Source organism: Plasmodium fragile (genome assembly GCF_000956335.1).
Source record: "Plasmodium fragile strain nilgiri unplaced genomic scaffold supercont1.33, whole genome shotgun sequence".
Lineage (NCBI taxonomy): Eukaryota > Apicomplexa > Aconoidasida > Haemosporida > Plasmodiidae > Plasmodium > Plasmodium fragile.
Genome location: NW_012192613.1, coordinates 89,424 through 105,054, shown reverse-complemented (window position 1 = coordinate 105,054; position 15,631 = coordinate 89,424). Strand labels below are relative to the sequence as shown.

Below are 15,631 nucleotides of genomic sequence, written 5' to 3'. Positions count from 1 at the left end.
TTTTTTTTTTTTTTTTTCTTATTATGCGTCCTGCCACGAGGGGTAAAAACATCGGAGTGGGGGCGTATGGACAGGTGAAGATTCCGTTCTTAACATTTTTGCGTAAACACAGGAGAATCACCATGAACGGCATATCCGCTTAACCGCTAAGACGATTACCACCATGAGCAGACGGAGTGGGGAAGTGGGTACAAATATAGGGATTTAAAAAATGTTCCATGAAAGCATACGTACACAATATATGCCCTGACATTTAATCCGTCCTGGGGGGGGGACAGGAAAAAAATAAAAAGAAAAGAAAAAATATGCTCACCGCTGCTATGCGTACTTGACCATAATACGCACGCCAGTCATAAGCCCATTCTGAAAAATATGTACACTCGTACAATTTATGGTAATTATATTACAACCCCGAGCGTTGGACCTGCGACATGTAAGAAAGGACGGAAAGGTAAATATTAATTCGGCCTCCCTTAACTTCATGAACAAACAAATTAATGGACTGATCCCCTCTTAAGGCGAGGAACGTGACAGACAATACCTCCTTTTAAGCGTTCTTATTTAACAAGGGAAGGGAAGCATAATTTTATTTCATCAGTCCTCCGTGTGCATACGCGCATATATGTACGTATACATAATGCTTCAATTTTGCGGAGCCAGGGTCTTTTTGCTTTTAATTTAACCAAAAGGGTAAAGCAGAGAGGGGGGCACAAAAAAAAAAATAAAAAAAGGCGAAATGGATATAAAAGTAGCGAAAAATAAGAAAACGAGCGAAAACATAAAATACAACCAAAAAAATGAAAAAGAAAGAATACATGAATTCCCTTCTTCTATTTAATATAATTACATTGTTTCACGAAAAAAAATCTGCTGACAAATTAAAAATAAAGGAATGCCAGGTTGTCAATATGTTTTTTTTTGTTTTTTTTTTATTAGGAAAGTAAAATACATTTTATTTTTTTACGTATATTCCCCCGACCGAAAAAAAAAAAAAAAAAAAAAAAAAAGGAAAAATTCATTTGTGACGAATTTTTCAGTACGTATTAACTTACGTTTCAGAATATCGCAGTTAAAAATTATACATGAATTACCAATTTTAAACTGCTATATTTAAAAAAACATGTGAATCTTCAGAATTATGTTACTTTGCCATTCAAGGCTGCCCGCGCGAACTTTTCATCTTTGCTATTTTTTTCTGATCAAATCAGCACATATATATAACCATTCATATGAACTCTTTCGCGGGTACATATTTTATTTAGAAGTTTCAATGTAACCTTAACTTTAAGTATTCCTTTTTTTTTTTTTTTTTTGTATCATGTTTGGAAATATATCTCCTTTGATTGTTTGAATCCTCAGAAAAAAAAAAACCTCCAAAAAGTAAAACGATCCCCGAACATTTCTTTCTATGCATTCAGCGAGTTAGATTTTTGCAGGTAAGCTTAAAGGCGCATCATCGTCCTTTGAGGGCGTGGAAGTGCGTACAGAGCGTTTGCCATCGCGTTTATCATCGAGGATGCCGCATCATGAATTCAAACGTAATACGCCAGTTGTGAGGCGCGATATGCGAATTTGGGGCAACCTAGAATATTGCCCGAACGTGCATAATATATACCCCCCTTGCGCATGTCCTTTTTTCCAAACCCTGTTTGCGTACCCCTCGCATGCTGCATTGTCCATTGTCGCCGTATGCCCAACTCATTGAGAGCAACGAACCTGCGGCACCGTTTCAGTGAAATGAATAAAGGATCGTGTCGATGGTCTGAGTTCGCGCGGACACAGACCAATCGCCTGATCCCATCTCCAATGGTTACGTATGGATGTACGCGTGGGTTTTGTGCCAAGTGCTATATGTATCACATTTGTGCATGACATTGTATACCTCGAACGCCTTTGCTAATACCCCTGTCTTCTAGGTGTTAGTATACGAGCATACGTACCCACCGAACTGTACCTTTTCTGTATGTATGTCGCGCGTGCGTGGATAAGACCCGCCGCCCTACGTGACGTTCACAAGGTGGCACGCTTGATCGATCGCTTGCATTTTTTTTCAACATGAGTTTTCAACGCATTGAACGTTTGGCCTGTATATGTATACATATATTCTTTTTTTTTTTTTTCACCCTGCGCAAGTATATTGTCGTAACCATGTACATTGGAAGTGCGTTCTGATTAAACACCCTCCGCTGCCCCATGCGCTCACATGTGCCATTTCTCCATTTCTACGTAACAAAAATGTATCCCCCAATTTTATGCACCCAAAGTTAAACGTTATAGTAGCCTGTATGACTACGTGGGGTACTATATATCACCCATGAGCTTTCCCCATGCCTGTTGCTTCATGATAAATGAAATTGATGTTTGTATAGTTGCATTTTTCTTCATCCTCCCCCCCCGTGCGTATAAAATTGTATGTTTCCGCATCCCGATGATAGGGCAGTGGACACTGAGTTATTATAAATTTTTTTTATTATTTTGTTATCTTTCACTTTACATTCCCTCCACCTCCTCACTGCAGATATAACACGATCGTGTTTTAAGACAGCTACACTGATTAGGGTGCGTACAGAGGAATTAGTTAACGCATAAATTAGAAGCAGCAAGAAGCGAGCCCCGTCTACGTGTGTGTGACGTCCACGCCTAATCTCACTTCCTAGTCCTATCTTTTTTAGTTTTTTTTTTTTTTCCATTCCTTCTTCAAATATACACCTTGAGCAAAATGGGGCTACACTTGTTTCCCAAGAACATGATGCACTTGATAAATTTAATAGTGTCAATAATATGCCCTGCAATCAAAACGTACAATTTATTACTAAATAAAAAGGACAAGCCAAATGACGAGTTCGTTCAATACATCCATTTCCTCACCTACTGGATTATGTACTCTCTGTACTCATACCTAGAAGCCTTTTTGTTAGTGCACGTAATGAATTATGTTCCATTTTATTCAGAATTAAAATTGGCCTTTTTTTTCTGGTTATATAGTGACACCTTCCAGGGCGCAGGCTATATTTATTTTAAATGGATCGACAAGCATTATGCTACTGTGGATAAAAAATTATGTGACTTACTGCATGATAAAATACCCAAGAATTTAGCCAATATGTTTTACTTTGAAAAATCCAACAAAAAAATACATAACAAAATTAAGAGCATTGTCTCCAAGAAGGATTTGTATTGAGCACTTAATATTGAAGGAGAGGTAGGTGTGTAGAAGCCTTGTTGTGCGGGACTGCCACGTAGAAGACGAAAAAAAAAAAAAAAAAAAAAAAAAAATGGAGGGACAAAACGGAAGAAGCTGCAAATGGTGGTGGGCTAGTGAAAATTGTACATGTGAGAAGCAGTTACTCGTTTGGGCAAGTGTGATTATCAGCTGAAGGATAAAAACTCAAATCGAGTTATTAGACAAGACTTTTCCCCTTTGTAACGAATCCCACATAATATTCTCAAGTTAAATCCGTGAATAGCGCAGTTTAGCTGTTATGTAGATGTATGTGACATATCTGACGATTGTTCTTTTTACATCCACTGCCACAGCACAAAGGAACGTGTCCACATGGTCCTATGCTCAAGCGAAACAGAACAAACCTTAGCCCAGTTCAGTAAAAACATAACGCTTTCATATCGATTTATGAGGAGAAAAGGGCCTGCAATATTAGGAAGATTGAATATATACACAATATATGTATATGTGCCCGATTAGGATTTTTCATTTCTCATTTTTATGAGTTTAACATATGTAACTTCTTTTTTTTTTTTTTTTTTTTTTTTTATTTTCCCATTTATACATCACACATTTTATATAGCTGCCTTTTTTTTTTTTTTTTCACCCATTTATAACCATTTAAAATCAAAATATTAGTTATGCAAAAAAAAAAAAAAAAAAAAAAATGACCAAGGATTATGTGAACAATTTTATATGTATATGTGTCCACGGAATTTGACATATTGTATATACGTGTCTACATGTGTACGTTTGCATGTGTGTGCAGCCTCCACGCGTGCACATATGCGAATGACCATTTTAACAGCTAAGAAATGCACAAACCTTTTTGCGCTGCATATGTATGCTTATATGTACGTACGCACAGGTGTGTAGATATACAGATATATGCATGCTCATGATATAATTATATTTGTTCTAAATTTTCGTATTGTTGCAATAATGTGTCATTCTTGTTTTTTTAATTCATTCATAATATGAAGAACTTCACTGTTTTTAATTTTTTTTTTTTTTCAAAACAATTACCCTAAATATATTTGTGCAAATATATAGAAGATTTTTTCTTCGTTTTCTTCCTTTGAAAAAGAGAACACTTTTCGATAAGGAGAAAGTCCCGGAGTAGCATTACAATGACAAAGTTTAAGGCAAAGTTAATTCGAAGATAAAAAAAAAAAAACAAAATAAAAAATATGCCAAGCTGTGCAACGTATTATCTACGTAATTCATATGACCACACATTTTAATACACTTAAATGGCATTTGAATTTTCCCCCCTTTCAGTCAGTTTTGAAAAAAAAAAAAAAAAAAAAAAAAAGCCTCCTCCGGGTATACATTGCCAGCAATGTAACTGCGGAGGGGTCCACAGAAAAGACAAACATTTGGCTGGACCATTTTTCGAATCGCGTCGGTGAGCCGTCCCACTGCGTCGCGCTCGCATATGTATCTGTACACACATGCGTATGTATATACATATATATATGTGTATATATGCGAACGCGTTTTAGCGCGTCATGATGTTCGCAGTTACTCGAACTCTGCGCCCTTCAGACGTGCACGACGTACATCCACATGACACATTAGTGGGCGAACCAGCAGGGTGCTATCCGGTATGAGACGCGGCAATGGCTGCTACAATCGCTTCAGCAATCGCTGCGGGATTTCCTAATTCAAGTAGACCTCATCAGTGTAGGCGGCGACGGGCGGCACATAGGGGTAGTAATAGTAACCATAGTTCCGACCGCTTAAATTGTACATCATCTGCTCGTTAGCCAGCTGGTTCATGTGGTAGTGGTTGTTCATATACAGATCCATGTCATTTGGGGGCGGCTTCACAAACCTCTTCTCGCAATTTGCACTCTCTGTATTGTTTGCGTGTAATATGTAGCTGTACACGGAAGAGGGATTCACCTGACCATTATATTGAAGCTGTGCATTTTTAGGGTATTTGATAACATTAGGCCCATTCCCACAATTTCCACTGCTACCATACATCGCGCTGTCGATGTGTTTGTTGCTTCCCTTTGTGTTTTCCCCAACGGTGTTCTCATTCTCTACGCACACGTCTCTACTGCAGCTCTTGTTTGCACTGTTTAGCGAAAGCAATTTTGATAATTTTTTTTTCTTCTGCTTGGTGTTTCCCTTTGCCTGCTTCATTCGTTCTTCTGTGACATTCCCACTTGGACATTTGTTCCATGCGTTTGTTCCCACCAAGGAGTTGTTACTTTTTTTACTACAATCATTTCGTAAGCGCGTGTTCATATGTACCTGTTGTTGCTCCCTTTTTGCTTTCAATTCTGTAACGCTACACTTCTGTGTGTGTCCCTTATGTTTATTTATTTTCCCGAGCTTGCTTTCGTCTGGTTGTGTATTTTCTCCATCGGTAGTCCCTTCCTGCTGTCCGTTTAGCGGATCTGCTTCATCTGAAGCTTCTTCCTCGCCGCCGCTGCTTACCTCGTGTTTGGCATTCTGCCTATCATTTAGGGACTCCTCATCGTTTGGCACGTCCTCCGATGGGGTTAGCTCCTCCGATGAGGTCACCTCCTCTGGGTCGTTCTGCTCCCCCTGCATCTTCGCTATTACATGGTTGTCATCACCGCCGCTAAATCCGACTAGTTCTCCCGTACCATTAACATTGCCCTTCGCCTGATCTGCTCCGTAGCTGAAATTTTCCCGAGCCCCGTTATCGCCACCCTTCATTTTATTCATCATAGCACACTGCCCATAACTATATGGATTTGCGTAAAAATATAAACAATTGCCATAATAATTTGGTGTCATATGGGGCACATTATTTTGATGATCGTACATAAAAAATTCATTCGGCTTGGCAAAAGGTGGGTAAGGACTAGACATGGCACCAGCATCATATTTGCATGCATTATTATTTGCTTGGTTATAATTAAAATAGGGGTTATATGCATTGTACTTCATTTGCATCATTTTGTTATAAACTACCGGGTTTACATAATTGTTATAGTCGTAGTTGTAGTTCATATAATTTGCTTCAGTCGTTTGGCCATTCATTATGTGCTGATTGTTGGTCTGGAGTTCTGCGCTGCCACTGGTGATGTCGCAATTGAGGTGATTTTTCTGTACAAGGGGACTCTTGGGGTCATTTTTCTGCACAGGGTGACTCTTGGGGTCATTTTTCCTTTTAACTTTGCTTTTGTTATCGCTCGGTTGAATAAGTGTTTCCGTGCTGGTTTGTCCGCCGCGCTCAGCGTCACCCTCTGCTTTTCCGCCTGCACCTTCGACACTACCCTCCACTGCGCTTCTGGCTTCGCTTCTGGCCGCATTTTCAATATCACCCCCGTCTGCGTCCTTCTCCTCCTGCCCGCCTGAACCGCCCCCGATACTCTCCTCCGTTTTCACATAGCACTCATTCATATCAACCTTCTCAAACGTGTTACTCACACAGGCCTCAGTATTCATTTGGTCATTCTTTCCCTCCTCTGCGCAGTTCAAACTTGACGATATGGTTGTGTTGCTGTCGTAAAATTTGTCTCTCTCCTCGGCGTACTTTTTTTTATTGCAAGACGAACCAAAGCTATTAATCACTGCTTTATTATTGTTAGTACTGTCCTGTTCGTAATTCTTTACATAATTTGAATTCTTCAGTTTTAATTTTAACTGCTTTTCTTTATTCCTATTTCTGTTTCTATCGCGTCTTTTCCTTTCCTCTCTGTGATAATTTGCTCCGTTATTTCTGTTCTGGCCTAAGCCGCCATTCGTGTTATTATACCTGTGTTCATTCTGCGTTATCTGCATCGAGTTGAAATTGCTCAGCATCAAGTCGAAGCTTTGGGTGAAATTTTTGTTGCCATTCTGGTGGCTATTCCTGTTTCCATTCTTGTTACCATTTCTGCCACCATTTTTGTGGAAGCTCCTGGCCATGTTCTTTGACAAACTATTTTCCAAGCTGTTAGGGAAGTTATTTTCCATGCCACCACACCCCGCATTGTCTTTCCCTGTGTAGTTCATATCACCGCTGCCTTCACATATAATATTGCCTCCATTTTCGAACAGCAAGAGGTTGCTTTCTCCGTCCACTCCTTCTGATCTTTCCGCATTTGTTTTTTCTAGCAAAATTTCTGGTATTCTTGGCACCCTCAATTCATCAATGCTGTGAGCAAAACGACACGTGGATCCGTTGAGACAAGTCTTATTGGCAACAAATTTACACATAGAAGATTTGTACGCAAATAAATTCTGCGCAGATTTTAGTTCCTCCTGGTTATGGGCATAATTACATTTTTTATTAAAACATTTTTCTCCTTTTAGCAGTTTGTAACATAACTTGGTTCTTTTCAAATCTGGAATTGATCGCAAATCTTCAATCGAATGGGCATAGTCACAGTTACTTCCTTCCTTACACCTGTTTTCCATATGAAGGGGGCACAGCTTCGTCTTCCAAAAATGTTGACGGAGGGTTACTGACATCTTCATTTTTTTTAATTTGGCAGAGAGGTTTTTAATTTGAGAAGGCTTACCGCGAGATGGACAAGCCAAAAAAAAAAAAAAAAAAAAAAAAAAAAAAAAATTGAGCCAATTTAACTAATTGGCTAAACATGTCAGCCAAAAAAATACAAATTAATCGCCTGAACAGGTCAGCCAAAAAAAATGCAAACTAGTCACCCGAACTGGTCAGGCAAAAAATGCAAACTAGTCACCCGAATAGGTGAGGCAAAAAAGAGGAAAACAATTATCCAAACAAGACAAACAAAGAAACATGCTAATTAGCCGGACAAGACAGATAAAATGGACGAACTAATTAGCTCATCAAGACAGAAAAAAAAATCGATCTATTAACGATAAATGACAAGGGAAAATGAAATTACAATGAAATGACGCGAAATGCACAAATGGCTCTCATCATAATTAATAAAAAAAGGTATACTGGCTACATTTTCCAACAAATTACGTTTTTAATAATATGCTATCAAAACATGTAGATTGTTTCTAAATGTCCTCATATAAATTTTAATATACATATGAATTTTTTTTTAAGAACAATTTTGAGCAATTTGCTAGGTCACATAATTTCTGCTAACTGACGGGGAATGCCACTGACGAGTAAGTGTATACGTTTGGGTAAATGAATAAGCATGTAAACATTATTTTTGTAATTTTTTTAAAAATTTTCAAGTGAGTAAATTAACTGTGGATGAAAAAATAAAGTGGAAAATCGAAGAACAAGTAGGAAAATGCGAATATATGGAAACATGCAAATGTATAAATATGTACATATACCTTACATATTATGTGTGTACGTTTGTATGTATACTCTTAAGCGTATCAAATGATTTCTTAAGACTTTTCCCTTTTTTTTTTTTTTTTTTTTTTTTACATTTTTGCGAGGACAAGCATGTAGTGAATATATCTGCATACACACATGCACACACGTTAAAAAAAAAAAAAAAAACATATGTATATTGCCTATATTTAATTATTACCTTGATTGTTCGTTTTTTTTTTTTTTTTTTTTTTTTTCCATCGCGTATGCATACGCAACCAAGAACATGCAAAGCTTATGCGACAAATGTACACGTACCAAAATGGATGATTCGACAAAAAGGATGGATATAAAATCTATGTATACCGTTACACCCTGATTAGGCATTTTGGACGCAAAATTGTGACGGCTTTGTAGAGCGTATAAAAACATGAAAGTTGCGTACGTTTCCGAGTTTGCAAAAATGGGCAAAAGGGTTAAACGACAACATAGTGCAACTCACGTTCTTCAACAAACTGCCCATATGCATATGAATATATATATAACATACACAAAGACGATGAAGAAAAAAATCGGCAACCAGTAACCTCTATACGGCTGAACCAAAATCGAACTTCTACAACACGATCTTGTTATGTACACCGGTGTCTCTGTTGCTGTACCCAATAAGGCGCTATTACCGGTGTCATGCGTGTCGCACATATATATGTGTGTATATATGTGCATGTGCATGCGCATTGCCTATCTGCGTGCACTTCGAAAGTTTAACTGGCTTAGCGATCCATCATGCAACTCGCTTATGCACAACCAAAACAACGTAGGGTTTTTCTCCCCCGCGTGATACATGTCCATCCGGATATTATGTTACAATGTACAGAATTGCAAAAGTTGTGGGGCAGCCTTTTTTGCGACCCCAAAAAAAAAAAATACTTATCCTCCTTAGCTTTGCTGTTGTTAATATAGTTGTTCAAAAAGGGGCATAATAATTAAGCACGTAGGCGTGTGTACATAGGCGTACATGTTAACGTGGTAATATGCACATCAAACGTAACTAATGGCGGGGGCCAAAACGAATTTATACGCCCCCAAATGAAATCACAGGGTGTTCCTAGGGACCAATTAGCTCGCTTGTATGGAGTTTGCATACATGAATAATGGACAAATAAATTTTTCCTGGGGGAAAAACAAAAACTGCATGAAAAATCAAAATTAAACATGTTTCCAGATTAACAAATATGCGAATTCTTAGGTTCACAAATGTGGGGAAAACAAATGATTGCAATTTTTTTACAAACTCTTTCATCTGTTCTGACTTTAAAAGAGACCACAATGCGTTACTTGTAATGTCTTTTTTTTTTTTTCTCTTGCCCCTTTCAGTAATGTTCCGTCTTCATGGATGTGAGGCCTAGCATGTCATTTTGCTCAAACGTTCTTTCATATTCCTCTTCTTTTAAATTTTCATCGTTCGCAATGTCATCACTTGATATGTAACTGTTGGATGCAATATCGTCAATGACAAGATCGAAGGGGCACAATTCCTCCGTTTTGCACAACTTGTACAGGTTCGCAATTAGGCTTTTTATTTTAATTGTGATCGATTCCTCATTGTTTATTTGGTTTCTCTGAATTGCATTATCGTTTGTTTGCTCCCCCACCTCATCGTTTCCGTGTGTATTGGTGCTAGAATCCCCAAGTAGAAATTTAAATTTATCCTCCAGCGACTCGATTATTTTCAAAATGAGCCCCTCGATGGTGGTAAGAGAACCACCCAAGGTTCCGTAATCCGACGTAAGATCAACAATGGGGATGTGAATAGATGCCGTTTCTGATTTGATTACAAACCTATTTAAGTCGCTTTTACTTTTTACAGTGAGGGTAATTTTTTTCCCTTTAGGATTGATCTCGCCGCTGCTCTTAATTTCGCTCGTTTTGAAGTTGCAGTTCGCACACACATAAGACATAATTAGGCACTTTTTAAAACCTGGTATATTAATTTCGCAAAAGTTGTTGGAGCCCATGTAATTGCAACAGGGGCAATTGGACGTGAATGACTCTATTAACTTCCCCGCTTCCTCTTGGCTTATGTTTTCGTACCGCACGGCGGCGCCACTGTTCACACTGCTACACGCAGCGTCATTCATATGCACATACTTTTTAATAAAATCGAAATTTTCCTTCTTAACCTTTTCTACTACATGTTCCTCCTTTTCTTTGCCGTCATTTTTACCCTCAAAATCTTCCTCATAAAATCCCATTTCGTTTAATTCCTGTTTGCTTCGTTTGTAATGCTCCACCGTGACGATACCTTTTTGCAGATCTTCATCGTAGTGCTCCAGGGAGCTGAGCCCTGATGGGTCCACAACCTCGATGGTAAACATGGGATCCTTCGACACCATATAGGTTGACAATTTATGAACTGTGGACTCGATTAGCTTTATGTAACTTTCTATGGTCATTTGTTGACCCTGCAGATTTGTATCGGTGGGTTTATCCCCTTGGTTGGTTTGGTCTATTGCACGTGCCTCTTCCCCATGAGCATCTTCTGCACGTTCAAGCTTACCGCTAACTTGCCCTTCTACATTGTGTGCATCTGTGCCATGTTCCTCATTGAGGGTTTTGCCTGACTGCGATTGCACCCCCTCGATGGCTGACCCTTCTGGGAGCCCATTGGCCTCCCAGTACATGTGCTTCAAATTTCCGAGGTACTCGTTGAGGTTACTCAAAGCAGTTTGCAGAAAACCCTCAATGGTATTGATGGACCCCTTTTGCGTATCCTTCGGAATCTCAAAGTCAATTTCAGGAATCTTCATCACTCCATACTCAGACTTAATCAGTTGTCTATCCATATGCTCACGTTGGCTAATTTTAAAAATTATTTTTACTCCTTTCTCCTTTATCGTGTTTAAATCTTGTATAACATTATTTCTGTAGTTGCAGAATCCGCACTCAAATGAATGTATCAGTACATTTTTGAAGTACGGGATGTTTAACTTTGCTATTTGGTTTACTCCTTCTTTCTCACAATTGATGCACATGGATCGAACCTGAATGGTTTCATCCATTGGACTTATATCAGCCTCTTCCTTGTTCAGAGGCGCTGTCTGGTTATTCCTGCTCGCTTCCATTGGTGCGTGGCGGTGGGAAAAGGCAGGCAGGGGTTGCAATGGTGGACGGTGACCTCAGCTTGCGAACTGGCGCAAGGTAGCAACCTCACGGGGGGCAGAGTTTTTCTTCCCCAAAAAAGTCACTAAAAAAGGGGCTTCAATGCATGCGCGTATCCATGCAACCCTCAAGCGCCACAAAAATGATACCCTATTTCGGCATTAGCTCTTGCGCCTATATCTGTGCGTGAGTGATTCTTCCAAGCAGGGCACCAAATCAAGGCCGCATCGCAACCGTGCAACCAACAAGCGGGAAGCCCTAAGCAGCAATGCGAACGCTTCTTAACGCTTTAATAATCGACTGGAAAAATTGCCAATAAACTGGCATCATTTGTTTTAAATTAGGAAAAATTTTTTAAAACGCAAACAATGAAAAAAAAAAAAAAAAAAAAAGGAAAGTGATAACGGGGTAAGCGCTATGGGCCATATGGAAAAAAGCCCCATGTGGTCGTAGCTAAGTTTGCGAGAATTATGCATCCGACCTTCTTCTCACCACAAGGGGGAAAAAACAAAAAAAGGCACGCAGGGCCGGGAACAGCACAGTTGAAAGAGAACAGCAGATAAAGGAAAACTTAAAAAATTTCGAAAAATTAAAAATGATAAAAGTGTATTATATTTTTATATGTTGCTTTGCACTGCGTACCTTTTTTTGCTGGCCGCCCTACATGCAACAATCTTTTCTTCCCTGCAGGGGAGCATTTCCACATCGTTGCGCGTTGCAATTACGTATAAACTTGTGCGAAGCTTATCTACTCTGCGATGTACACCGAACACGTGTCGAACCTCTTAACAGAAGCATTCCTCCGTGCCAAACACAACGCGACATCCGCTAATCAGCTAAATGCTGTGCGCTTCAAAGTGGTGGTAATTCGTCTGCTGCAACAACGGCGTGTCGTCACTTTGCTGGTAGTAAAAGTAAAATTTGATCGCAACAGCCGCGACGATGAAGATCACTGCGTAGAACAAAATGTAGTTCACGAAAATATACGACAGAATGGTGACCAGCATGTAGAGGAGAATGGCCCCCAACACCCATTTCTGCAAAAAGGAAAAAAAAAAAAAAAAAAAAAAATTTATTCATTCATGTTAAGACAAACTTTTGTACATATTTGCGGATGCCACAGTTCCTCACTCATATGCGCTTCTTCCACTCCGCGCTACTCTCACCTACGCCTTACTATAATTTGCTGCTTGTTAATTTTCATTTCATTCGGCAAGAGCTCCTCGTAGTCACCCTTGTTTTGCATATTGTCACTCATGTACAGTAAATTATATATGGTGGAACCTCTGTACCGGAAAAAAAAAAAAGAAAAAAAGAGACACGAGTTGAGATACGTTAAGATGCCATTCTTGCTGCTTTTTTTTTTTTTTTTCAAAAGAAAAGTATGTCAAATTGGGTAGTGATGCGTGTGTGGACTGTTACCCATGAGACAAATTTGGGGGTGCAGAGGAAAAAAATAATGTCCATCCCCGCCATTTTTTTCTCATGGGTAACATTCCACACACATATCAAAATGGAAAAATGCAGATGGAGTGAAATAACCAATGGAAGGAGCAATTCAGGGATGGGGATAGCAACAGGTTTACACGACACAACAGACGTGTTATACACGCATAAACGTTACTCCCTCCCGTCGCTACCTCTTTCTCACCTGTGAGTCAAGCCCTGCAGGGCATTCTGCATCAATCCAACGGTGCTACTGAACAAATCACCCAGCTTGTCCATGTTCATTCCTTTGTGTCCATCCATCTGCCAAGTGGTTGGAAGAATAAAAAAAAAAAAAGACATAAATGAGATGATATAGTTTCCATTAGTTGAATGAGGGTTGGCGGGTTTTTCTCACATACCGCCCTTCATGAAAAAGTTGACTCGGCAAATACAAAGGGGCACCCGTAGATACACACGGTGGAGCGTGCCCCGTGCATGTTGTTACTCAGCAATGGAACCGTTTTAACGGGGGACTACTATATAGTACTGCACATCCGCTTTATACCTTTACTCAACGTGATAAATAAAGGGAAGGAAAAAATATGGGACGCTTCGTTTCGAATGAAATAAAATATGTGCGTATGTGTGTGCATTACTCATCGGATCACCACAATCAACTGTCCAGCAGCCCAATTAGACATATAACCAATTGTAAAAAAAAAAAAAAGGATAAACTCTGGGGATGTCTTCTGTGTGGCGTGGATCGGCCTTTTATCATTAAAAGGGGGACACTTCTCTTCGTTTGTTTAGTGTTTGTTTCGCGTTCCTCTCACATGTCGCTCCCCTTTTCCTTTACCGTTTTAACTTGCCAATTTTGCGATTTTTCAATTGCTCCAGTTTTTTCAGATTTTCCATCCCACGCGAAAAAATTAACAAACAAAAATAAATGACCAAAATGCTGCTCCCTTTGTAAATACGAAAGTTGAAAGTGGAGTCCAAAAAAAAAAAAAAAAAAAAAAAAAGAAAAAAAAAGAAAAACGGAAAATTTATTTCCCCCACGTTCGCAACATTTTTTATTTACAAACCCTGTGAAATTAAAATCGCCCCTCCGACATACGCGCGTATTATATATATTGCCCTTTCCGCTTTAGCCTGTGCGCAAAATTACGGGAGCATGTGCATTCCATTTCAACTGTTCATGTTGGTACTTTCTCGAAATTTTTCTCCTTTCATCAAATTTAATTTTTAAAATTGTACGAAATGCAAATTTTAAAATGGGACAAATACAAAAGTTCATGTAACCATTTTTTTTTTTCCGGAGGTTCACAGGTTGACAATTAACCCCATTCCTCCTTACTATATATTTATGTACACATATGCATGCGAATGTGCGTACGTACATATATGTATCTACCTGCCAATCCGTAGGGATGCGCCCTTGTGTTCATGCAATTTATGCGTATCCATCCCTTACGTGCTTGCCATAACGTGGCAACACACTGTGCTGACCGTTGCTCGACTTTGCAAAATTGGCCAACACAGCTCCTCACCGACTATGCTACACCTACCCACCCCCAAAACGCGTGCCAAGATAGGCACATAAATAGTGTCCCCTCCGTACCCAACACCTCGGCAAACGTGTGGAATGGCACAATAATTACATAGCGACAAATATATATTGCATAACTTCAACGTTGCAATAATGTGTGTGTGCGTACCGCCAATTTGCTGCCCCTCTTTTTAAGCAGCTCGAAAAATGGGTCAGCAGCCAACCTGGGGGATTCCAAGTACACTGCACTCCAAGTCGCCATATATACTAACGTAGCGTCACGTGGCTTGAAAAAAAAAAAAGTCTCGATGGGCCTCGTTAAAAAGGGATGCAACGTGTGCAGGCATATCCGATGCGGGGGAGGAGAAGCATTCAATTCTCGTTGCATACATCAGGGCGTACCACCCGAACGTACAACTGGCCTCACCGCTGATCTCTCCCCAAACGCGAGGGGACATCATTGCCGCGAAGAATGAACCTGCTAACCTTACTTTCAATCGCAACGTGCTTTACGATAGGAACCGCATTTCTGCACAAAAGGATCAACTACAAGCGGACAGGACATGCGCGAATAAGCCACAAACCAACGACCATACAATATGATCATGCCCTTTACAAAGCCAATACAAAAAAGGGAGTAAAAAAAATTTACTCTTTCAAAAGACACGTATCAGAGATATGGAATAACATTAAAACGAGGAGGATAGAAAATTATATGGAAGATTTTTTTCAAACAAAGCAAGTAAAAAATACGCTTCAAAATAACTTCCTTTGTTTTAAACACCTATTTAATAAGTGTAAGTTGGACAGAATAATTATAGCTGTTAATGTGGCGCTATATCTTTACCTGAACAGAATTGATAAGGATGATGAAAAAAGGATATTTTTTCACAAAGGGAATTTATTGGAGGTGAAAGAACAAAAGGCAGAAAAATACAAATGCAATTATCACGATGTTTATAAAACAAAAAATTTTAAAACATTTTTCACTTCCCTTTTTATACACAAAAATGTTTTGCATTTATATTTTAACATG

General features: G+C 39.2%; 5 protein-coding genes across 5 annotated transcripts in view; 2 read left to right on the top strand and 3 right to left on the bottom strand.

Annotated features, from left to right (window-relative positions):
* Window positions 1–2,719: 2,719 nt before the first annotated feature.
* On the top strand, window positions 2,720–3,181 carry AK88_03071 (uncharacterized protein; the record flags this gene model as incomplete). The annotated part of the gene is made up of 1 exon (XM_012480694.1): window positions 2,720–3,181. One exon carries the CDS (start codon window positions 2,720–2,722, stop codon window positions 3,179–3,181), a length of 462 nt encoding a protein of 153 aa, XP_012336117.1.
* Window positions 3,182–4,885: 1,704 nt separating this feature from the next.
* Window positions 4,886–7,669, bottom strand: AK88_03070 (uncharacterized protein; the record flags this gene model as incomplete). Its single annotated transcript, XM_012480693.1, has 1 exon — window positions 4,886–7,669. One exon carries the CDS (start codon window positions 7,667–7,669, stop codon window positions 4,886–4,888), a length of 2,784 nt encoding a protein of 927 aa, XP_012336116.1.
* A 2,160-nt stretch (window positions 7,670–9,829) lies between these two features.
* Window positions 9,830–11,581, bottom strand: AK88_03069 (uncharacterized protein; the record flags this gene model as incomplete). The annotated part of the gene is made up of 1 exon (XM_012480692.1): window positions 9,830–11,581. One exon carries the CDS (start codon window positions 11,579–11,581, stop codon window positions 9,830–9,832), a length of 1,752 nt encoding a protein of 583 aa, XP_012336115.1.
* An 873-nt stretch (window positions 11,582–12,454) lies between these two features.
* On the bottom strand, window positions 12,455–13,367 carry AK88_03068 (uncharacterized protein; the record flags this gene model as incomplete). Its single annotated transcript, XM_012480691.1, has 3 exons — window positions 12,455–12,655; window positions 12,796–12,904; window positions 13,270–13,367. The coding sequence occupies 3 exons, from the start codon at window positions 13,365–13,367 to the stop codon at window positions 12,455–12,457; spliced, it is 408 nt and encodes a 135-aa protein (XP_012336114.1).
* Window positions 13,368–15,067: 1,700 nt separating this feature from the next.
* Window positions 15,068–15,631, top strand: part of AK88_03067 (uncharacterized protein) — a gene marked incomplete at both ends in the record, with an annotated part of 3,752 nt that continues 3,188 nt past the window's right edge. Inside the window, one exon of the mRNA XM_012480690.1 lies at window positions 15,068–15,550. Within this exon, the coding sequence (XP_012336113.1) occupies window positions 15,068–15,550 (483 nt within the window). The remainder of the gene's footprint in view (window positions 15,551–15,631) is intronic.